Genomic DNA, 25,594 nt, shown 5'->3' with positions numbered 1-25,594 from the left:
TATGATTCCGAAACAGAGTTTTTCTTTTTGAAAAGTTGCAACCTAATCTCACTTCAATTGACAAGATACTTTTTATTATAATCCTTATTTGTCCCACTTCCTGTGAGCATTCCTATGCTTCACTGTGATAATATCAGTATGTTTGACTACAGGATGATACCTCAGGCTCCACTGGAGGTGTTTTGTAACAAGCTGTATATGCTCTGCATTACCCTTTTTTTTTTAATAGATCTTTATTGAAGTATAATTGCTTCACAATACTGTGTTAGTTTCTCTTGTACAGCAAAGTGAATCAGCCATGTGCATATATATATATCCCCATATCCCCTACCTCTTGAGCATCCCTCCCACCCTCCCTATCCCACCTCTCTAGGTCATCACAAAGCACCAAGCTTGTCTCCCTAGGCTATGCTGCTGCTTCCCACTAGCTATTTTACATTCGGTAGTGTATATATGTCAGTGCTACTCTCATATCGCCCCAGCTTCCCCCTCCCCTACTGTGTCCTCAAGTCCATTCTCTATGTCTACGTCTTTATTTCTGTCCTGCCACTAGGTTCATCAGTACCATTTTTTTTTTTAAGATACCATATATATGTGTTAGCATACGGTATTTTTTTTTCTCTTTCTGACTTAACTTCACTCTGTATGACAGCCTGTAGGTCCATCCACCTCACTACAAATAACTCAATTTCGTTTCTTTTTATGGCTGAGTAATATTCCATTGTACATATGTACCACATCTTCTTTATCCATTCATCCCTCGATGGACATTTAGGTTGGTTCCATGTCCTGGTTATCGTAAATAGTGCTGCAGTGAACATTATGGTACATGTCTCTTTTTGAATTATGGTTTTCTCAGGGTATATGCTCAGTAGTGGGATTGCTGGGTCATATGGCAGTTCTATTTTTAGTTTTTTAAGGAACCTCCATACAGTTCTCCATGGTGGTTGTATCAGTTTACGCTCCCACCAACAGTGCAGGAGGGTTCCTTTTTCACTACACCATTTCCAGCATTTATTGTTTGTAGACTTTTTGATAATGGCCATTCTGACTGGTGTGAGGTGATACCTCATTGTAGTTTTGATTTCTCTACTAATTAGTGATGTTGAGCATCTTTTCATGTGCCTCTTGGCCATCTGTATGTCTTCTTTGGTGAAATGTCTGTTTAGCTCTTCCGCCCATTTTTTAATTGAGTTGTTTGGTTTTTTGATATTGAGCTCCATGAGCTGTTTATATATTTTGGAGGTTAATCCGTTGTCCATTGATTCGTTTGCAAATATTTTCTCCCATTCTGAGGGTTGTCTTTTCATCTTGTTTATAGTTTCCTTTGCTGTGCAAAAGCTTGTAAGTTTAATTAGGTCCCATTTGTTTATTTTTGTTTTTATTTCCATTGCTCTAGGAGGTGGGTCAAAAAAGATCTTGCTGTGGTTTATGTCAAAGAGTGTTTTTCCTATGTTTTCCTCTAAGAGTTTTATAGTGTCTGGTCTTACATTTAGGTCTTTAATCCATTTGGAGTTTATGTTTGTGTATGCTGTTAGGGAGTGTTCTAATTTCATTCTTCTACATGGAGCTCTCCAGTTTTCCCAGCACCAGTTATTGAAGAGGCTGTCTTTTCTCCATTATATATTCTTGCCTCCATTGTCATAAATTAGGTGACCATATGTGTTTGGGTTTATCTCTGGGCTTTCTATCCTGTACCATTAATCTATATTTCTGTGTTTGTGCCAGTACCATACTGTCTTGATTACTGTAGCTTTGTGGTATAGTTTGAAGTCGGGGAGCCTGATTCCTCCAGCTCCGTTTTTCTTTCTCAAGATTGCTTTGGCTGTTCAGGGTCTTTTGTGTTTCCATACAAATTGTAAAATTTTTTGTTCTAATTCTGTAAAGAATGCTATTGGTAGTTTGATAGGGATTGAATTGAATCTGTAGATTGCTTTGGGTAGTATAGACATTTTCACAGTATTGATTCGTCCAATCCAAGAGCATGGTATATTTCTCCATCTGTTTATGTCATCTTTGATTTGTTTCATCAGTGTTTTATAGTTTTCTGAGTACATGCATTTCATCTCCTTAGGTAAGTTTATTCCTAGGTATTTTATTCTTTTTGTTGAGGTGGTAAATGGGATTATTTCCTTAATTTCTCTTTCTGATGTTTCGTTGTTAGTGTATAGCAATGCCAGAGATTTCTGTGCATTAATTTTGTATCCTGCTACTCCACCAAATTCATTGATTAGTTCTGGTAATTTTCTGGTGGCATCTTTAGGATTTTCTATGTATAATATCGTCATCTGCAAAGAATTACAGTTTTACTTCTTCTTATCCAATTTGTATTCCTTTTATATCTTTTTCTTCTCTGATTGCTGTGGCTAGGACTTCCAAAACTGTGTTGAGTAAGAGTGGCGAGAGTGGCCATCCTTGTCTTGTTCCTGATCTTAGTGGAAATGCTTTCAGTTTTTCACCATTGAGAATGTTTGCTGTGGGTTTGTCATATATGGCCTTTATTATGTTGAGGTAGGTTCCCTCTATGCCTATTTTCTGAGAGTTTTTATCATAAACGGGTATTGAATTTTGTCAAAAGCTTTTTCTGCATCTGTTGAGATGATCATATGGTTTTTATTCCTTAATTTGTTAACATGGTGTATCACACTGATTGATTTGCACATATTGAAGAATGCTTGCATCCCTGGGATAAATCCCACTTGATCATGGTGTATGATCCTTTTAATATGTTGTTGGATTCTGTTTGCTAGCATTTTGTCCAGGATTTTTGCATCTGTGTTCATCAGTGATACTGATCTATAATTTTCTTTTTTCGTGATATCTTTTTCTGGTTTTGATATCAGGGTGATGGTGGCTTCGTAGAATGAATTTGGGAGTGTTCCTCCCTCTGCAGTTTTTTGGAAGAGTTTGAGAAGGATGAGTGTTAGCTCTTCTCTAAATGTTTGATAGAATTCACCTGTGAAGCCATCTGGTCCTAGACTTTTGTTTTTTGGAAGATTTTTAATCTCAGTTTCAATGTCATTACTTGTGATCGGTCTGTTTATATTTTCTAATTCTTCCTGGTTCAGTCTTGGAAAATTGCACGCTTCCAAGAATTTGTCCATTTCTTCATGGTTGTCCATCTTATTGGCATATAGTTTTTTGTAGTAATCTCTTATAATCCTTTGTATTTCTGCTGTGTCAGTTGTGATTTCTCCTTTTTCATTTCTAATTTGATTGAGTAGTGTCCTCTCCCTTTTTTTCTTGATGAGTCTGGCTAATGGTTTATCAATTTTGTTTATCTTCTCAAAGAACCAGCTTTTAGTTGTATTGATCTTTGCAATTGTTTTCTTTGTTTCCATTTCATTTATTTCTGCTCTGATCTTTATGATTTCTTTCCTTCTACTGACTTTGGGTTTTCTTTGTTCCTCTTTCTCTAGTTGCTTTAGGTGTACCCTTCATTTTTAAAAAACTGAATTCTGAATCACATCTGGTTCCAAAGATTTCAGATAAGTGGTGGTTGACCTACATTAATTTATGTTCTGTGAATTAATTTGGCACATGTAGCTTATGGTATTTTGAACACATCAGCCCTGATATTTATGAATTCCAAAGATAAATAACTAGTCTGTAGAGGTTATACAGAATTAGATGGGTGAATGCCTCCAAAACCAAGGTTATAAAGTGATTTGTAACTAGATAATGCCATTTCCTTGGTCAACTGTGAATTCTAATTTGTTCAGAATTAGTTTTAGTGTTCTCGAATTCACAGATTTTTCTGTTGAAGCTCATTAATACATTAGAAAAGAAGTAAAAGCTGAAGTTTGTAATAACAGTGAAGATCAATCATATAGATGAGCTCAGGGCATGTATGTTTTATTTAGTACATGGCCTTAGAACAGTGTAGGAGGTAATCCGTTGTGTCTTTCAGTTCTCTCCTGAAATTTAAGATAGTTATTCTCATAAGCCAGCTTCTTTTACGACTTGTTCTCCTCAAATTCCCTTTTGCTTTCAGTCAGAAAAAGAAGTAGCAAGTATTATCTTGCCTGAAATTTCCCTGAACTTCAGAAAAAGTGTTTATTTATACTTTTTCTTGTTAAATGCAGTAATTCTGACTCACCTCGTCTGGGTTTCATGTTACAGATACCTTCCTTTTTTGTTGTTGTTTTTGTTTTGTTTTGTTTGGCTGCATTGGGTCTTTGTTCCTGCATGTGGGCTTTCTCTAGTTGTGGCAAGCAGGGGCCACTCTTCGTTGCGGTGCGTGAGCTTCTTATGCGGTGGCTTCTCTTATTGCAGAACACGGGCTCTAGGAGCATGGGCTTCAGTAGTTGCAGCACGTGAGCTCAGTAGTTGGGGCGCATGGGCTTAGTTACTCTGCAGCATGTGGGATCTTCCCAGACCAGGGATCGAACCCACGTCCCCTGCATTGGCAGGCGGATTCTTAACCATTGTGCCACCAGGGAAGTCCCACAGAGACCTTTTATGGTAGGACAGTTGTTTAGTGACACTATAGTAAGAAATTATTCAGAAAAAAATTTGCTGTTATAAAGTTCAAAATATATACTCAGCTGTACCAGTCACAGAAGGCAAGTAATTAAATAAGCTAAGTGTTGAGGTCATGACTTGTTTGGGGAAATGGATGAGCTGGATGTGTAAGTCAAAGGAGTCTTCTTTTTTGTTTGTTTTTTAAAACCCAAGTCCTCGACAGTGAAAGCACAGAGTCCTAACCACTGGGCTGACAGGGGGTTCCCTCAGTGCTCTCTTTTAAATTGAATTCCTTGTATAACTTCTTTAACAAATAGCCATTGTTTGAATACCTCTTATACAGGTTTACTGTGTCCCAAGCCTATTTAATTTTAACGAGATGATACTGTTAAAAGTTCTAAGTTTGGGTAGAAGTCACTGTACAGAGTGATATTTGTTGATTCTGATTTTTGCCTTCTGAGACCATCTGGAGCAAGTTTACAACCCCCCCCACCCCCACCCGCCTTCTATTTGATGGCCCTTTGTTTACATGAAGACAGGGTACGGGGCCCTCCTGAGTCTTAATTGTAAATAGGTAAATATATAGAGTAGATATTCTCTGTTCATTAATTGTTCTTTGTGAGACATTACTTCAAGACTCTTCAAATTATCATTTCTCTTTAATGTTTCAGTTTGTCAATATTTTAGTTAATTCAGTTTTCTTCTAGGTATAGTCTGACCAGTAGAGCAATACTGCTCCCTCCATTTTTCTGTATCTTTTTACTTGTATTAATGTGGTCAAAACATACATACATTACTGGTGGTTCTTTACCAGGTTTACTGCTAACTAGAACCTCTAAGTCAAAGTCTTCCCTATGGCTTTATAGTAGTTGTTATGGTAACCTTCTATCAAAGGAGTCTTCATTGTAAGGTAAAGAGCACTATTGATTAAATACTATTTTCTGGGCATTGCATTACATTTTTACATATATTATTTCTTTCTCACCACTTTCCCACAAAAACGAAGTAGGAAAGTACAGTACTGTATCTACTTTAATAGAGGCTCAAAAGGTTAACTAACTTACCCAGTGTGACTAGTAAATGTCAGATGCAGGATTTGAACCCAGGTCTACCTCAATTTCAGAGTTTTTAAACCCTCTGTATAGTTGTGTGCTAAAACAGCCTTAGAAGGTTACCTGCATGGTGTTACCCTGCGTAGGTGGATTCTCTCTCTTCTGACTCACTTCAGTGAGGCTTTTTATCTTGCATTTATCCTGTTCTATTTCATTTTGTTAGATTTGGCCCATTATTCCAACCTCTGGGGGTCTTTCATATGTTGATTTTTTTCCTACCATGTATTAGGTTAACTTTTATTCTCAGCTTTGTGTCTTCCACAAATTCAATGAATATTCCATCAGCACCCTCAGCAAAATCAGTAATAAACGTTGAACAAAACCTGCCTGAGGATGGAGCCCTGAGGCATACTTCCACAGGTTTCCTCATCGATATAATTCTTTGTCTGATGGTGTTCAGTCAGTTTGGAGTCTGTCTTTCTCTATTAATACCAAGTTTGTATTTCTCCCTTTTGTTTACAGTGAGAAGATAACGAGAGAGTCACTGTCAGATGCCTTCCTGAGAGCGAGATATGCAGTAGAGCATTCCTCAGAAAACTAGCTTTCTAACCCTATTTTTAAAAATTAGTCTTATTTGAATTATTCATATTATAAACTGGTTCCAAGAAAGCAGGGTATCAGACTCATTAGTGTATATTTCAGGGAACCCTTTTTTTGAAAATCAGAATGTTTAAGTGAACCTGATAGCTGTAACTACTTCATTAAATTTAAATTATATTTTAACTGGAAGTGTAAGTTTTTTGGAGGAGGAGAAAAGCTTGAATATTAAAAGCTTCTTTACAGACTCATTATGAAGGGAGACCCTGGATCCTTACAGCTCTTAGAAAAATGGACAACTAAAATTGTTTTGACAGGAATTTAAGGGGAGGCTCTCGGGCCACTAGAAAGAAAAGTGGAAGGAGAAAGATGGCCAGTGTACATAATTAACCTAAAGCTGTGGCATAACATGTTAACTTTTCTCAGAAAATCAGAATGAGACCTAATGCTTTAAAGAAGAAACTTGGTTAACACATGGAAAGTTGTTTTGTTTTGTTTCTTTTTCTTTTATGACAGGACAAAGGAGGACAAAGCCAGCACTTGTTTACTTAGTTTGGACACCTCTAGTTAGAGCTGGCTGTGTGTGTGTGTGTGTGTGTGTGTGTGTGTGTGTGTGTGTGTGTGTGTGTGTGTGTGTGTGTGTGTGTGTGTGTGTGTGTGTGTGTGTGTGTGTGTGTGTGTGTGTGTGTGTGTGTGTGTGTGTGTGTGTGTGTGTTTCCTTTTGTGATCCCAGCTACTTCTAGCTTGACTCTGCCAGGAAAGCAGTTTCTTCTCGTGACTCATTCATGTTTCAGGTTGAATTTTTATCACTAATAGGCAGGTAGCCTGTGATGTGATTAATTAAAGTGAGGTCAGATAGATTTCATACTCCATTAATTTGTAAAGGTTTCTCGTATGACTTTAGTTTACTTTGTTTTCTCCAGAATAAGATGGTAGAATTGTAGGTTAGAGATTAGATACTCGCTCTAAAGATTTTACTCAGTATGGAGTATAGGATTATAGACCACAAATAATATTGATATTATCTAGGAAATTAAGATACAAATCCATTAGGAAAAATTAATCTCTTTTAATTAAAAAAACATCTCTGTTGGTCATAATTTATAAAAATCTCATTATTCTTTGTTTGAAATATGTAGTATTACAAACTGATGAGTATATTAGGATAGACTGGTTTTGTCATGTAAAGCATAAATGCCTGACAGACTGATAAAAATTGGTGGCAAATAAGGTCAGTGATGGCTTGACATGGGAAAGGCAGTTGAGTTAAAGTGAATTAACTTTATTTTACTCAGTACCCACAATTCAGTCCAAACCCAGTCTTTAGGTGCCTTCGGGCCTGAATTGAATTGGGCAAGAACATATGCCTAGATCAGCACAAATTTATTTTTCTAGTGAAATCTGGGAACCTCTCATTCATTCATTCAATAAATATTTATTGGGCATGTACCAAGTACCCACTATTGCAGACACTTGTGATGTATCAATGAACCAAAAAGATCCTTATCCTCTTAGAGCTTACTTTCTGGCTGGTGAGCAATAGACAAATCAATTATGTACTATGTTAGAAAGCAGTAACTGCTATGGATAAAGTAACAGCAGAATAACAAGGAACTAGAGTACTAGGGTGTGGGAAGGGGGTTGCAGTTTTAAATAGCATGTTCAAGGCAGGCATTGATGAGAAGGCAAACACTTGAAGAAGATGAGGTAGTTAGCCATGTGATATCTGGGGATGAGCATTCCAAGCAGATGGAACAGCTGGAGCAAAGAACGTAAAGTAGGGGTGTGCCTGGTGTGTTTGAGGAGCCTGGGGAAGCGAGGGTGGCTGGAGTAGAATGTAATATGAGAGGAGTCAGGTAATGGGGGAGGGGGATGATCAGATCAACCATTATAAGGAGTTTGGCTTGTGTTTTCAGTGAAGTGGGGAGATGTGGCAGGTTTTAATCAGAAGAGTGACATGATATGATGTAAGTTTTAATAAGACTATTCTGACTGATGTGTTGAGAGTACTGACAGTGAAATGTGGATAGAAGTAGAAGCAGAAATTCAAAGTCTGAGTCCTACTTGTAGTCAGTCATCAGCCCCATGGTCTATACCAAGGATAACAGTGTTGTCCTGGGAGTCTGGCTGCCAGGGTTTAGATCCTGCTTCTGTTAAACGTTTTTATTTTATTTTTTATAAATTTATTTATTTATTTTTGGCTGCATTGGGTCTTCTTTGCTGTGCGTGGGCTTTCTCTAGTTGCGTTGAGCGGGGGCTGCTCTTCATTGTGGTGCACGGGCTTCTCATTGTGGTGGCTTCTCTTGTTGCAGAGCATGGGCTCTAGGTGCTTGGGCTTCAGTAGTTGTAGCTCACAGGTTCTAGAGCACAGGCTCAGTAGTTGTGGTACACGTGCTTAGTTGCTCTGTAGCGTGTGGGAATCTTCCCAGACCAGGGCTTGAACCCATGTCCCCTGCATTGGCAGGCGGATTCTCAACCACTGCGCCACCAGGGAAGCCCTTCCTATTTTATTTTAGTAAGTGACTTAACCTCTGTATCTGTATTTTCTGTTTGTAAAATGAGAGTAATAATGATAATACCTTATACTTAAACTGATACATGTAACGCTTTGAACAGTGCCTGCCAGTGTAAACCTGCAACAAATGTTGGTGTTACCAGTGTTAGTACTATTTATCACCCTGAATTTGTCATTTGCCGAGTCTTGTTGATTCTGTTGCCCGAGTGTTTAACACTGGTCCCTTCCTTTCCATACGTATCTTCAGAATTCCAGTTCAAACCCAGAGAAGCTCCTGCCTGAACTATTACAGCCACTACTTCCTTTCTTTCTGTCCCAGTCAATCTTGCACAGTCTTGCTGCTAGATTGTCACATTACTTCCATTCTCTAAAACCTTCATTCCTTTCCTCTTGCTTTCTAAATTATGTGCACACTTAGTCGAGGCTCTCCTTCATGTAGTTCCGGCTTGTCTTTCTCTAACACAAGTACACAGTACTGCCTGCCTTTAACTCAAACTTGGAGGATCCTCTGCTGATTTTCTCTGCCATTTGAAATTCTTTTAATTTCACCTCAAGTACCACCAACTACACTTTCTACTTCACTTCTCACAGTAATATTCCCCACCTGGTACTCTAGTCATGTGAGTATTTCTCTAATCCTTGTATTTAGACTTGGAACATCAGATGCAAGGAATTATATCTCTTACGGCTTCATACCTGTGTTCTGCTGTCGCTCATACCATATGCTAGATGTTTTAATAAATATTTATCAAACTAATTTTCATTCAGTTGTCCTTATTTTCCTGTAGGAATGATCAACCACATCAAGCAACCGATCTTGAAACTGAGGAAGATGTTATTCCAGATTCACCAATAACAACCTTTTCATTTTCTGGCGCTAACCGACTACGAAGGAAGGAGAACCTCCACGTCCGATACGTAGAACAAACACATACTAAACTGGAGCACTCTGGGTGTGCACAGGGTAAGGATTGGAGTTGTAGTTTAGTTACCTGGTTCTGTTAAAAAAAAAAGTATTCATCTATTGTTAGGAAGATAGTCATTTTTCAGGTAACTTACGTTACAATTGTAAGTTTAACTTCCATTAGTGAAGTGACTGGGAAGGCATCTACTGCCCGTATTATGTATAGACGTGTGTTGCTCATCTGAATATGTAAACACTCAGCATTTTACAAAGGTAGTGAATAGTTTTCTTTTTATTTAAAAACTATTCCTATGTGTATATATCTGAGTAGGATACATGGGAAGAGGAGATATCCTAACATTAAGTTCCACCTACAGTGTGCTGGTTATTTTGCTGATTTGAATACATTATTACTGTGTTTTAATCCTCATGACAAGTTTGAGGTAGCTACTAGCACCTTCGTTTTATAGATGAGGAAAGATTTGCTCTTTCGAGGGGTTAAGTAACCTGTCAAGTAAGTAGATGAGTCAAAATTCAAATATAGATCTTCCTGGCTCTGAACTATTGTAGTTTCCAAGTCTTATCCACAGCTACTCCCACCAACGCTTTAACTAGCTATTTTTATTTTTTATAATATGTAGCGCTTGGTGGTAAATCAAGAAATGGCTTTATAATGTATCTACTTCATGGCTTGTCAGTGGCGTATTTCTAATTCCAAGCCAGTTGACCATTTCTGCTAAATGCTTTGGAAATACCTTTCATGTAGTCCTGAAATTTATCCTGTGATGTGATACAGTGCTTATTCCTTTTAATATTAATCTAAAAGTAAATATTTTTAAAACTTTCATCTTAACCTAAACTGTTTGTAACAAGGAAAGCACTCGAGGGAAAGGAGTATACACAGTCTTAGAGATATTTTTCTAATGCAAATAAATTGTTGACAGTAGCTATGCCTTTTAAAGAAACAGTAGATCTTAATCTTTGATACTGGAAAATTGACAGTTTTCCCCCATTGTATATGAGCTTGCATCACCATCTAGTGGAAAACAAAAGAATTGTTAAAAATCTTACACGTAATTAGGAGCTAAATTAAAATGTAAGATCATGGATTTAGAATGAACATTTGTGGGCCTTTTTGTCTGGTATCAGATAGAACATGAATCACTACAGATAAGCATTGGCATAATTTAGATCATGTTTAAATCCATCTGAAAGCATATCCAGAAAAGCAAATCACAGCAATTTTCTTTTTTAGGAAAAGTCATCTTTTGTATCTAGTAAAATGCTCTTGGTTTATTTCTTCATTGTATGAGAATAACCTGTAACTATTTAAAACTTTGTCAATTTTAATCTTGTTCTGATCATTTTTACTTGGAATATGAAATTCTGCTTTTAAAATATGCTTTTGAGCCATGCAAATTATGTTAAAACTAATTTAATGACTAGTTACTCCTTTTCTCTTTCTAACCACCCATGCTTATTTATTTTTACATGTATACTGCTTTTTAATGATAATTTCTAGTTATAATTAGTAAAAGTCTATTTCCCTTTACTTTGTCCTTCTTTTGGTTTTCTTTGAATTAAACCCTTAAATAGTGGAATGATTTCTGATAAAGCATGTTTCAGCTTTCCTTCCAGAAAATGAAAACTCTAAAACAAAGATTGAAAAAGCTGTATGATGCAATATTCATTTCAAATGAACCTACTGATTTGCAATGATACACAAGGAAAAGATACATTAAAATATTACAACTCTAGAAGGCTTAGGTCAGAAGAATTTATCTGTTCCAGTCCTCTCTACCTCACTGTCCTAACTACCAACTTTGTTTCTCAGTGAAACTAAAGGAATAACCTTTTTAGAATATTAAAGTTATGTGAATAAAATGCACTTCTAGTGCATTTAAAGATAGATTTGTATTGGCTTATCATTTTTCATGATTGTTTATATGTAATCTCTCTTCTTTTTTCCCTTAGAATTGAGAAAAATACCAAAGTCTGCAACTCATCCACCACATAAACATAATGAACATGAAATTCTAGTGGCTGACACTTGTGATCAGAGTCAAGCTCCAGTGGCTAGTAAGCAAGATACTGAGATTACTGTATAAGTTTAAAATTGGTGGACAAGAATGACCGTCTGAATTAGACAACATTTTAAAATATTTTCCATATAATTTTGTTTGTATTATTTGTTGTTTAGCAGTCTTTTTCATATTGGAAAGTAATGTTATCCTGTTATTAATTCATATTAATATCCCTATCCACATTAATTACAGTTGCTAGTAATTTTAAGTAAATAAGGCTTTACTGTGGTTTACTCATTCATTCAATAAATATTTGGATGCCTAATGTATACCGGGCACTAAACAAAACAAAATCTTTAACCTCATAGAGCTTATAATCTAGTTGGGGAAGAGAGAAAATAAATATATGTTAGATGGATCAGGGGCTCTGAAGAAAAATAAAGCAGGGTAAGAAGAGATATTAGAAAGCCTCACTTTAAAAGCAACATTTGAGCAGAGACTGAGGGAAGCAAGTGAGTCGTGTTGATTTCTGGGGCAAGGGCATTCCAGGTGGAGAAGTCAGTAAGCACAAAGGCCTTGAGGTGGGGGTGTTCTTTGGTTTGATTGAGGAACATTAAGGAGCCCTGTGTGGCTGGGGCAGAGTGAATGAAAGGGAGATTGGTTTGGGCAACTCTGTTCTTTAGAGTTGCTATTTGCTAAGAGGAGAGAGACAGGGAGCAGGAGGTTTGCAGGGTGGCTGAGGGTAGGGGTTTGGTTTTGAGAATATTTTGTTTTCAGATGCCGGGTAGACATTCAGGTAAAGATTTTGGATGGGTAGGTGAGTGTGAATGTAGAGAAGTCTAGCATAGAGATACAAATGGAAGTTGTTAGCATGAAGGTGGTGTCTGAAGCCATGAGACTGGATGAGATAGCCAAGCAAGTGAGTGAAGATGGGAAAGAGAAGAAGTTCCAGTACTTAGCCCTGAGGCACTCCATTATGTAAAGGAGTGAGTCTCAGCTATTTTTTATTATCACTCCCACGTGGCCTTTTTAGACACCCCACCGCCTCCCTGCATCACTTCCCCCATGAGATTTTAATACTGCAGATATACTGTATTGAGTGTATGTGTATCTGTGTCTCATACATAAAAGTATTTTTTTGCCCCCCAAGAACCATTTTCACTTCCTCGGAGGCAGTATCGCAGCTGTTGGGATGATGATTTAGAGATTGTGAAAATGAGGAACAACCAAGTAGCCAGAGAAGGAGCTGCCAGTGAGATAGGAGAACCAAGATAAAGTGGCATCCTTTAAACCAAGAGAGAAAGGACGGAGTGGTCACTGTGGAGAACAGTGCTGATAGGTCGCAGAAGATGAAGACTGAGTATTGACCGTTGGATTTGGTCCCCTGGGGATCATTGAGTGTTTAACTCTCAGTGAGAGTTGTTAAAGTGTAGAGGTGATCAACTAGACTATCATGTTCAAGAGAACTGGAAGGAGCACTTGTGAACAAGTCCTTCAGGGCCTTTTTGTGGTGAAGGGGGAAGGGAGAACGGACAGTGGCTAAAGAGAAACATGGGTCCAGGGAGGATTTTAAACGATGGACTATTATAGCATATTCAGCATGTTTTTATGCTGATGGAATGATCTTGTAAAGAGAGAAATGAGTAATTCTGGAGAAAGAGGGAACAATTGCTAGATCCTTGAAAAAGTGAGAGGAGATGAAATGCAGAGCAAAACTGGGAGGACTGCCCATGGTTAATCACTTACTCATTTTATATTAGTAAAATTAGTAAAATCAGAGCCTATACTCTGAAAGCTACAAATTATTTATATTAGTGTATGTATGTTTGTGTGCATGTGTATAGACAGACTGTCAGGCAAAGGCTGCAGGGGATGTTAGACTGTGTCAGAACCTTGCTTCTCAGCACTCGGGAGCCCATTTTCTTCTGCTGCTGCCAGAACTTTACTCCATCAGTTGTTCTCTTATCCTGTATCTCCAGTTTCTCTGCAGGTTCTTTCTTTTCAACATAAAGATACATGTTATCTTTTGTCTTTTAAAATAACCCCCTCTTAATTGTCTCCACTCTCAGCTAGAGCTTCTCTTCAAAGCTGAAAAAGCAGTCTGTGCTCAATTTCTCCTTTCTGTCAACTCCCATTCACTCCAGGAAGAAAAAGGGGTGCAGGGGAAGGGAGGAAGGAGGGCGGAAAAGAGGGAGAGGAAGGGGGAGAAAAGCGGACACATCCTCACACTCTCTTCTCTCACTCATTACATTGGAACTGCCTGGCAGTAGTCATCAGAGACCTCCTGGTTGTTAAATCTAGAGAATGCTTACCAGTCTTTATCTTACTTGACCTTTCTATGACATCTGACATTGCACACACTTTTTCTTGAAGTGGTGCCACTCTCCTGATTCTCTTACTTATTGTTCATTTTTCACCTTCCATTGCTGGCTATTCTTTCTCCATCTGTCTTTTAAATGTCACTGTCCCCAGTATATATGATCCTTGGCCTATTCTTCTCTCATTTTCTGTTTCTGGAGGAATCTTCACTTCGAGTTAGTATTCTGCCACCACCTATATGATAATAAATTCCAAATCTATCTCTTTCCAAGACTTTTCTCTTGAATTCCAAACTGATGTATCTGCCTGCTATTGAACATCTATACCTGGATATCCTTCCACTTCAGCATGTCCAAAGTGAGACTTTCTTGTCAAACCTGCTCATCCTTTTATTTACAGTCTCAGTGAATGACAGTTTACATACCTCTTTGAGTTACCTAAATCAAAAAACTTCGAATCATCTTAGATTCCTGCTTCTTCAACTCTCACATGTAAATAGTCTCCAAGTCTTATTGATTGCACCTCCTACACATCTGTCATGCACGTTCTTCTGCACCCACATTATACTAGTTTGGGCCATCAGCATCTCTCATGAGACTCTTTTAGTAATCTAATTAGTCTCGTTGCCTATTAGTGAGTGCTTCTTGTTCTGTCAGCCTGTCTGAATCACCTTTTTAGCCCAAATATTGCATCTGTCCTCCATTAAAAAACCCTTGAATATCTCTTCAGCCTGTCTGAATCACCTTTTTAGCCCAAATATTGCATCTGTCCTCCATTAAAAAACCCTTGACTATCTCTTCATTGTCTACAGGATAAATTCTAAATTCTTTAGCATAATCTGATCCCTTATCAACCTGTCTGCGCTCATGTCCTAACTACCATTTTAGCTTTTGCACTTTGATTTCCAGCAGTTGAACCACATGTAGTTGCCTGAACATGCAGTTTTGTTTCACATATCACACCTTCCACATACCTAGAATCCTCTCTGTCCCCAGCCCAGTTTAATTCCTTTTTCTCTCAAGGGTCAGCTTAGTCAACACTTGGTGAGCTTTCCTTGTTTTCTCAAGGCAGATTTAGGAGTCCTTGCTCTGTGTTTAAATGACCCCTTTTATGTACCTTTAATGTTTATCACATTTTATTGCAATTTTCTTTATACCTTTCAACTATAGCAGCCCATAAGCTCCTTGAGGACAACAAGCTTTTCTCTTCGTAGCACAATGCCTGAAACCTAGTATGTGCTACATAAATACTTGTTGACTTATTGAAACTCTGTATACATAAAACTTTATAAAATATTTGAACACAGGTGAATTCTGTATAAATATGTTGTGTTAGCTTAAAACTTGAAAATTATGCAATGCTGAAAATCTCTCTGCACTGTGAGTTTTCATGAAGTGAAACTCTCATGAAAGTGTTTTCATGAAAGGTTACTACATAAATACGGTTTGATATTCATGCTGTGTCTTGTATCACAAGAACTCCATTTAATTATATGTTTTTTATGATTTTTTTCCAGTGGAAATAAGAAAAATAATCTACCTGTTAACATTCAATTCATTTAGGAAAAATAGAAAACTAGCTGAAAAAGTTTGGCAAGTGTAGGTGCTAGATACCTGCAACTTATTGCAATTTATAGTAGATATTTTGGACTTTACGTAGAAGTTTAAAAATTGTTCAGTGCCATTTTGCAAAGTGGTCCTTTGAGCTTTTTCTTTCCTTTTACGTATTTTTTCATACGTCTAATTTCTACAATTGTATAATTTGTTTTGGTTTTTTTTTTAAACTTAGATACACATGGAAAAAGCAGTTATCCTCCTGATAATTTAGCTACAGTTGTTGCTGAAACACTTGGACTTAGTGTTCAAGATGAGTCTGTAAGTAATTGTTTACTTTGGTGATAATGTGAGTTAATTAGTGTCTTTTGAGGTCAGTTTTTCGAGAATTGAGCAAGAGAAAAATTATTTTATCCAAAGATTATTGGATAAAGGCCTAGAACAAAAATTGATGTGACTAGAAAAGCCCATTTATATTATTCACCCCAGGCAGTCGCAGAAATCTAGACTCTTTAGAATTCTTGGGATATATATAGGTTGTGGGTTGAATCAAAATTTATATGACTTAGAGGATTTAGCAACCCTCTTCCCTCTCCCCCTCTCCTCCCTACCCTGTTCCAACTAAGAGAAGACTTTAAGAGAAGTCTTAAACCTTTAGGTTGATTTCAGAATTTATTGGATCTTTTCAACATCCTTTAAACCAGGCTTTGATTTGGAAGATAGTCTGAATTCTTGGGTCTACTATAGATCCTTTAATTCAATTTTGTCCTTATAAATGCCAGTCCAATTAGACCACATCTTTAGGAATTGAGTCAGAAATTGACCCCATGATTTTCTTTTCGTTGTTTTAGTTCTTCCTTCCATCAGACACATTTACTTTTTTTCTTAATTGATCCCTAAAAAATGGAAACCTTGAATTCTTCAATATTAGGGAAGTTTCATTTTGGTACAGCTTGAAAACTATTCTTTTGCTTTAGTCAGTAAATGTATATATTGAATATACATTTAATATATGTAAATGTATATTCAAACCATTGAATTGGTTTTTCACTGCATTTGAATTTTTTTTTTTTTTTGGTCCTTTCTAGTTTTAAATCTCTCTTCAAGTGATAGTGGGTAGTTTTTACCCTTTGAACTTTAAATGTTTTAATGGTTTTTAATTCTGTCCTGCCCATAAACCTGGCAAGTCAGTAGTTTAGACACCAAATCTAGTAAGGGAACTGATCTCTAAAGACCTGCTGCTCAAAGTGTGATCCACAGGCCGACAGCATTTGCATCCTTGGAAATTTGTTAGAGATAGAAAATCTCAAACCTAACCCCAGACCTACTGAAAGAGAACTTATATTTTCACAAGATCCTCAGTTGATTTGTATGCATGTTAAAGTTCGGGAAGCATGGCTCTCTAAAGCATCCTGTTAAATTTGTCTCCTATAAGTATGATCAGTCATCTCTCTTCCCTTCCTCTAATCTAACTAATCTTGTTTTTTGGAATTGGCAACCACCAGTCTGCTTTCTGTCCTTATGAATTTACCTATTCTGAATAATTCATATATAAATGGGATCATATATGTGGCTTTTGAGTCTGGCGTCTTTCACTTAGCCTCATCCACATCATAACGTGTATCAGTATTTCATTCCTTTTTAAGAATAAATAATCTTGGGACTACCCTGGCAGTCCAGTGGTTAAGACTCCACGCTTCCACTGCAGGGGGCACGGGTTTGATCCCTGGTCAGGGAACTAAGATCTCACATGCTGTGTGGCACGGCCAAAAAAAAAAGAGAGAATTAATAATCTTCCATTGTATTTACATACTTTATATTTTATTATTGAAGGAATCTCGAGGTCCTATGAGCCCTGTTGGTGATGAGCTCTACCACTGTCTGGAAGGAGATCACAAAAAACCTTTTGAGGAATCTAGAAGAAATAGTGAAGATAGTTTAAGGTAATTTGGGGCACTTTGGTAAAAACTTACAAACCGTCGATGAAATTCCATTACAGTGAGTTCCATATATTTAAACTATTTCTCTCCCTCAGCTTGTTATTCTGGTTGTATTAATTTTTACTTAAAAAAATATTTTCCCCAGTTTATGACCAATTGAGGGCTTTTTGTGTTAATGTAGAGAGATGGATATTACTTTTAGATTCTTTCTGTACTTCTATCAAGGAGTACTTAAGAGGTCCCAGCCTTATCTCCTTTAAAGATCCAATCATCCCTTCTGGGTTTGTATTTTCAAAAACTGGACATTTTATGAAATCCATTATTAGTTCAGATGAGCTTCCAAGATTGGGATACATCTTGTTTTTACTAATTTCAGAACATCCCTTAACTAACACTACCTATATTTATGTGGCAGTTTGCTTTTTAAAAGAGCTTTCAGTATCAGATACATATATCACATTTAATTTGTCATCACAGTAACTCATTAAAGTAGGTTTTATTACCCCCATTTTTTACAGTCAACAAAAATGCAACTTCACAAAGGTTAAATGTCTTTTTAAGACCACACAAATATTAAGTATGAGAGTCAGAGCTCTTAGCCATTCCACATCTTCAAACTTAACCCTAATGCTCTTTCTGCTGCCACAGCTGTCTCCTCTGCTACAGGCAGTCTGGGTCTTGAGTTATGTTCAATTCTGTAGTATAAGAATTTTGTTTCTTGGAGTTACTCATGATAAGATTTCGTAACAGCAAAAGAATTTGGGTCCCCAGTGGGATTTACTAAAATACGATTTTATTATATAGTAAATTTATTTAAGTTACTTAGGAAAAATATTTATAGATAGGAATATCATTGTATTGAGATAGGTTTGCTGTATCATTTCCCTCTGCTTTTTGTCAGCCAAATAAAGAGAAGCCAGCAGCTATATTGTATCTTAAATTTTGGTTAATGGTCTGCGTCTAAGATGTGGATAAGACCTTACTATTAATAATTGTATATTAGCAAAAGTTTTCTCATTATGCTTGTCTTTTAATTTTTACCTTATTTCTTTAATAGGAAAAAAGCTTTACTACTCTTTATTTTTTTAGATTTTCAGATTCTGATTCAAAGCCTCCTCCTCAAGAAGAATTGACTACTCGGGTATCATCTCCTGTATTTGGAGCTACCTCTAATGTGAAAAGTAGTTTAGGTTTGAATACAAGTTTGTCCCCTTCTCTTTTAGAGACTGGGAAGAAAAACCATCTGAAAACAATGCCTTTCAGCAACACTTCTAATTCTAGATCAGAGAAACCTAGATTAAAATCTGAAGATGGTGCCCTTTTCACACATCATAATATTGGGGCTGAAGTGAAGAAGATCACTAACCAGTCATCTTCTAATAAGCAGATGCTTATAAATAAAAATACAAGTGAACAGGATAGTATTGATCACATTAAAGATACTGTTACTGATAAAGATAAACATGTGGTACCCCTGAAATCACTGGGAGGCCGAACCAAAAGGAAGAAAATCGAGGAAGAAAGTGAAGATGAAGTAAGCTGCCCCCAAGCCTCCTTTGATAAAGAAAATGCTTTTCCTTTTCCACCGGATAGTCATTCTTACATGAATGGAGACTATGTGATGGATAAACCTCTGGATCTGTCTGATCGATTTTCAGCTATTCAGCGTCAAGAGAAAAGCCAAGGAAGTGAGAACTCTAAAATCGGATTTAGGCAAGTGACTCTCTCTGAGGTTTTGAAGCCTGTTCCAAAGGGCTCTTCCTCAAGCCGTAAGGCCTTGAGTGGGAGCTGTGGGTTAACCAGAGATTCCCCAGAAGAGCCCAGCAGCTTACAGGAGTCCCTCCTCCAGTCCTTGAATAAATCTCCAGATAATAAAACACTGTTACAAATAAAGGAAGAAAATTCTATCTTTAAAATCCCTCTACGTCCACGTGAAAGTTTGGAGACAGAGAATCTTTTTGATGACATGAAGGTTTGTGTTAAATGTTCAAGGATTTTGATTAAAATGGTTGTTGTGACTTCTCCTAGATGCTAATAATTCTTTCTGTTTTAGGGTGCTGGTTCTTGTGAGCCTATAAAAATAACCAGGTCAGTCCATGGAGCATGTGAACTTGCATCAGTTCTTCAGTTAAATCCATGTAGAATTGCTAAAACAAAGTCTCTACAAAACAACCAAGGTATGTACACTATAAATAGCATTTCTACTCTTTTTTAATGACTTTAAATTGAGTATTGTAATATATTATGTACATTCTTTGGATAGACTGAATTATTTTCAGAAAAAATATCTTATCCCTGTGTGTTTCTGTGTTTATAGCACAATTCTTATTGGTTTCACTTTACATGTGATTTTCCTGCTTTTTGAAAAAATAAATTGATATCTTTAATACCTACTTTCTATAGGTAATTTTATAGATTTACCTGTTCTATGTAGTTGTTTCTTATTTTCTTTACAAAAAGAAAGCTTTAAAAAATTTAAACTATACAGATTTTAAAAATACAAAAAGTAGAAATTTATCGTCCAAACCTTGTTCCTCACCCATAGATAGCCTGTCTTTTTCTTTGCATTTACATGTATATCTGTAAACATTTGCGTATGCTAACTCTGTGTTTAACCTTTTGAGGAACTATCTAACTTTCTTCCAAAGGAGCTACAACGTTTTACATTCCCACCAGCAGCATGTGAGGGTTCCAATTTCTTCACATTTTGAGGGTTCCAGTTTCTCCACATTCTCACCAACACTTGTTACTGTCTTTTTGATTATAGCCATACTGTGGGTGTGAAGTTATATCTCAGTTGTGGTTTTGATTTGCCTTTCCCTGATGGCTAATGATGTTGTGCATCTTTTCATGTACTTATTGGCCAGTCGTATATCTTCTTTGAAGGACTGTCTCTTCAGGTCCTTTGCTTATTCTTAATTGAAGTAATTGTCTTATTATTGAGGTATGACAGTTCTTTATATATCCTAGGTACAAGTCCTTTATCAGACATATGATTTGCAAAACTTTTCTCATTCTGTGGGTCCCATAATGTTTTAAGGTGATGAGAATTTTAAAAATTTGTTTTTATTTGTTCATTTTTTTCTCCTTATCTAAGATGTATCCTTTGAAAACATCCAGTGGAGTATAGATCCAGGAGCAGACCTTTCTCAGTATAAAATGGATATTACTGTAGTAGATACAAAGGTAAGTTAGAAAATAGAACCAAAGCCCATGTGGTTATTCTAGTGTATTGTTAGTCACCCTGCTGTCCTGACTCACTCTATGACCTTGAGGGAATCACATACCTCTTACAGCCTTCATGTATTTATTCAGAAAACTATGAAATAATAACACTTATGCCAACATTATGGTATTTTTGAAAGTGTAATAATAATACTTTCTGACTTTAGAGAACTTTGCTGAAAAATATAGTTTTAAAATAATGTAAAATGCTAATTACATATTTTAAATAGTTTTATTTTTTTATCAAAATAATCTGTCATATGCCTTGATTAACTTAAAATAATCTACCTTCAAGAAAAAAATTTCATTTTTCCCAGTTGGCTAATTTTTTAAAATACTGTGTATTTTTTCATTAAAATTCATAGCAGAAATAAATTTTTTGGTTTGTATTTAGGTTCTTCATAGTTCGAGAAGTTCTCTTTCACTTGGTAGCATATTAATAAAGTATGTAACAGTTGCTAGAGTAATAAATATCCATTAAGAAATCAAATTTGCCTTGTGAACTTTTGTTCTTAGTGTACATTGATGTTCATTTCTGTGAAGCAGATTAGGGAAGAAAGGAAGCTCCAGGGATCGTGGTAACGCGTAGTTCTCTCATGCTTGGCAGCAGTCCTTTTCCTAGGCTTGAGAGACGATGCTTGTATATCAAAGCTAAAAATGGTTTATAGGCATTTAAACCTAAATGTATCTATATTCCTAAAGGGTAAAGGTAAATACTACTTAATGCTACTGAAATGTAAGTGTACACTTAAAAATGATTAAAATGGTAACATTTGTGTTATGTATATTTTACCCCACCTCCCCAAAAAAGTAAATATTAGAACGTAAAGGAATGATTGTTAAAATTTTGAATTTTTAAATATTTATTCAGGATGGCAGTCAGTCAAGATTAGCAGGAGGAGAGACAGTGGACATGGACTGTACATTGGTTAGTGAAACTATGCTTTTAAAAATGAAGAATCGAGAGCAGAAGGGAGAAAAAAGTCCAAGTAAGATTTGATTTTATTTTTTTAATTTTAATACAAATGTGGAGGGAAGTTTATAGACATACCATTGCACTGATGAGTATAAGTGACCTCTTCACCATAAACTAGTTTGTTTCCCCCCTGTTCTCCTAATACTAGATTTCTCTTTAGTAAAGCTTAGTGTCAATATTTCAGGAAAAAAGTCTTTAGTAAAAATAATTTTTATTTCCAAAAGAATTCACGTTGTTTCCAGGGGTCAGCAAACTACAGCCAGCTACCAGTTTTGTAAGTAAAGTTTTACTGGAACGCAGCCTCACTCGTTTATTTATTGCCTGTGGCTGCTTGTTGAACACAGCAGCAGAGCTGAGTAGTTTCTGCAGAGACCTTATGGCCCCACAGGCCTAAAATATTTACTGTCTGACCCTTTAAGAAAAAGTTTCCTGATCCCTGGTTTAGATAATTTTTTTTATAAAAGGTGTAAAGGGAATCTTGAGAGTGCTGTTTTAGAAATACTATTTTCCAAAGCAATTTGATAAGGAAAAAAAGGGAGGATTCCACTGAGAAGTATTAGTATAGATTTGCAAATTAGCAGTAAACTAAGAATGATAGTGTATATGATGAGTGAGTGACTCTGCCATATTCTACTTCTATAGAAAAGGAGATTTGGCAGAACTAGGAGTCTACAGCCCTTTGTAGTGAGAAACTATTAATTCTTCATCTAAAGCCTTGATTTTCTGAAAGAGGGGGGAACAATGGAAGGATTTCATTTGGCACCACCTTAGCAACATTTCTAACTACAGAGGCATATGACATGAGATCAACTAGACTGGGAATAGTTGTCATTCATCACCCTTATGTGTTAAAGAGTTAGGACCTGCCACGTGATGCAGGGCTAAAAGCAGAGGCCTTTTCCAATGATCATCTCTTAGAATTGAGGACATTCAGACTGTGTGTGCATCTTCTGCTGAATATTCTCTAGTCTACCTGCTTAGGGCCCAGTAGTAAAACAGCCAGTCTCATCCTTGCTGCTTAAGAAACACCTTATCTCTTGCTGCCCCAAATGCAGTAAGTGAGAGAAAATTTTAATAGCCTTTGCCTTAATTCTTTGTTCTTGAGTAATAATATCCATACAATCAAGTACCTGGCTGCCTACGTTGAGAGGACAGTACCTATTAAAAGTAAACCTTAACCAGGTGTCCGCTCCTCTGGTGAGACGGGGCTGGAAGATGCTCTCCTCAGCTCCACCTGGGTGGGCAAGTTAGGCTCTACGGCCGGCAGAAATCCTCGTTTGAGGGTCCCACCGAGTTCCCCGGTCAGAGTGCTGCAGCTGAGCAGCTGCTTGGGACTACTGCTCAGGCGCTGCAGAAAGCCTTTTTGGAATCTGACATGTTATCACTTTGGGACCGTTGGCCAGCTGCTCCTGACTTGGCCACATGAAGGCTCAGACTGTCCCAGTCTCTGAACTGAAGAGAACCAACACTATTAGCATATCTCTCACCACCATGAATGCAAGGTATTTCAATGAAGAGTATAAGGAGGACATCTACAAATCCCAGACAGGCATGTGCAAGCTCTGAGGAATGGTGGAATAACCCAATGTATCTGGGTGACCTTTGGAGACAGCTGTGACAGAGCTACAACCAGGCAGTGGCTGACACCCAACTCATGGCCCACCTTCTCCTGCCATGTGGCTGACAGGGTCTTGGTGCTCTAGCAAGCTGCCAGGCCTGAGCCTCTGAGGTGGAAGAGCCAAGTTCAGGACATTGGTTCACCAGACACCTCCCGGCCCCACGTAATATCAGTTGGCAAGAGCCCTCCCAGAGGTCTTCGTCTCAATGCTAAGACCCACCTCCACTCAACGGCCAGCACCCTCTAGTGCTGGACACCCCATGCCAAACAACTAGCAAGACAGGAACACAACCCCACCCATTAGCAGAGAGGCTGCCTGAAATCACGCTAAGTTCACAGACCCCAAAAAACACCATTAGACGCAATCCTACCCACCAGAAAGACAAGATCCAGCCTCATCCACCAGAACACAGGCACCAGTCCCCTCCACCAGGAAGCCTACACAACACACTGAACCAACCTTACCCACTGGGGGCAGACACCAAAAACAATGGGAACTACGAACCTGCAGCCTGTGAACACACCCCAAACACAGTAAGTTAAACAAAAAAGAGAAACACACAGCAGATGAAGGAGCAAGGTAAAACCCCACCCAACCAAACTAATGAAGAGGAAATAGGCAGTCTACCTGAAAAAAGAACTCAGAGTAATGATAGTAAAGATGATCCAAAATCTTGGAAATAGAATGGAGAAAATTACAAGAAACGTGTAACAAGGACCTAGAAGAACTCAAGAGCAAACAAATGATGAACAACACAGTGAATGAAATTTAAAATTCTCTAGAAGGAATCAATAGCAGAATAACTGAGGCAGCAGAACGGATAAGTGACCTGAAAGATAAAATAGTAGAAATAACTACCACAGAGCAGAATAAAGAAAAAAGAATGAAAAGAATTGAGGACAGCCTCAGAGACCTCTGGGACAACATTAAACACACCAACATTCGAATTATAGGGGTCCCAGAAGAAGAAGAGAAAAAGAAAGGGACTGAGAAAATATTTGAAGAGATTATACTTGAAAACTTACCTGATATGGGAAAGGAAATAGTCAAGTCCAGGAAGCACAGAGAGTCCCATACAGGATACATCCAAGGAGAACACAGCAAGACACATATTAATCTAACTATCAAACATTAAATACAAAGAAAAAATATTAAAAGCAGCAAGGGAAAAGCAACAAATAACATACAAGGGAATCCCCATAAGGTTAACAGCTGATCTTTCAGCAGAAACTCTGCAGTCCAGAAGGGAGTGGCAGGACATACTTAAAGAGATGAAAGGAGAAAACCTACAACCAAGATTACTCTACCCAGCAAGGATATCATTCGGATTTGATAGAGAAATTAAAGCCTTTACAGACAAGCAAACGCTAAGAGAATTCAGCACCACCAAACCAGCTTTACAACAAATGCTAAAGGAATTTCTCTAGGCAGGAAACACAAGAGAAGGAAAAGACCTACAATAAAAAACCCAAAACAATTAAGAAAATGGTAATAGGAACATACACATTGATAACTACCTTAAATGTAAATGGATTAAATGCTCAAACCAAAAGACATACACTGGCTGAATGGATACAAAAACAAAACTCATATATATGCTGTCTACAAGAGACCCATTTCAGACCTAGGGACACACACAGACTTAAAGTGAGGGGATGGAAAAAGATACTGCATGTAAATGGAAATCAAAAGAAAGCTGGAGTAGCAATTCTCATATCAGACAAAATAGACTTTAAAGACTGTTACAAGAGACAAAGAAGGACACTACATAATGATCAAGGGATCAAACCAAGAAGAAGATACAACAATTGCAAATATTTATGCACCCAGCATAGGAGCACCTCAAAACATAAGGCAAATGCTAACAGCCATAAAAGGGGAAATCAACAGTAACACAATAATAGTAGGGGACGTTTAACACCGCACTTTCACCAATGGACAGATCATCCAATGGAAGATAAATAAGGAAACACAAGCTTTAAATGACACATTAAACAAGATGGACTTAACTGATATTTCTAGGATATTCCATCCAAAACCAGCAGAATACTTTTTCTCAAGTGCTCATGGAACATTCTCCAGGGTGCACCATATCTTCGGTCACAAATCAAGCCTTGGTAAATTTAAGAAAATTGAAATTGTATCAAGTGTCCTTTCTGACCACAACGCTATAAGACTAGATATCAGAGGGAAAAAAACTGTAAAAAATACAAACACATGGAGGCTAAACAGTACACTACTAAATAACCAAGAGATCAGTGAAGAAATCAAAGAGGAAATAAAAAAATACCTAGAAACAAATGACAATGAAAACATGACAACCCAAAGCCTATGGGACTCAGCAAAAGCAGTTCTAAGAGGGAAGTTTATAGCAATACAATCCTACCTCAAGAAACAAGAAAAATC

The 25,594-nt window shown here is 37.2% G+C and overlaps 1 protein-coding gene across 9 annotated transcripts in view; it reads left to right on the top strand.

The window, feature by feature from the left end:
- RBBP8 (RB binding protein 8, endonuclease) overlaps positions 1-25,594 on the top strand; it is a 96,559-nt gene that overhangs the window by 52,805 nt on the left and 18,160 nt on the right. For all 9 annotated transcript variants that reach the window (XM_060121774.1, XM_060121773.1, XM_060121770.1 and 6 more), the window contains 8 exons: positions 9,417-9,592; positions 11,507-11,611; positions 15,664-15,749; positions 17,262-17,371; positions 18,458-19,340; positions 19,422-19,545; positions 20,466-20,554; positions 21,465-21,582. In XM_060121774.1, coding sequence (XP_059977757.1) covers positions 9,417-9,592; positions 11,507-11,611; positions 15,664-15,749; positions 17,262-17,371; positions 18,458-19,340; positions 19,422-19,545; positions 20,466-20,554; positions 21,465-21,582 — 1,691 coding nt within the window. The remainder of the gene's footprint in view (positions 1-9,416; positions 9,593-11,506; positions 11,612-15,663; positions 15,750-17,261; positions 17,372-18,457; positions 19,341-19,421; positions 19,546-20,465; positions 20,555-21,464; positions 21,583-25,594) is intronic.

The sequence above is a fragment of the Lagenorhynchus albirostris genome, chromosome 14, assembly GCF_949774975.1.
Source record: "Lagenorhynchus albirostris chromosome 14, mLagAlb1.1, whole genome shotgun sequence".
NCBI lineage: Eukaryota > Metazoa > Chordata > Mammalia > Artiodactyla > Delphinidae > Lagenorhynchus > Lagenorhynchus albirostris.
The sequence above is the reverse complement of the archived record's forward strand: the minus strand, read 5'-3'. Positions and strand labels throughout refer to the sequence as shown.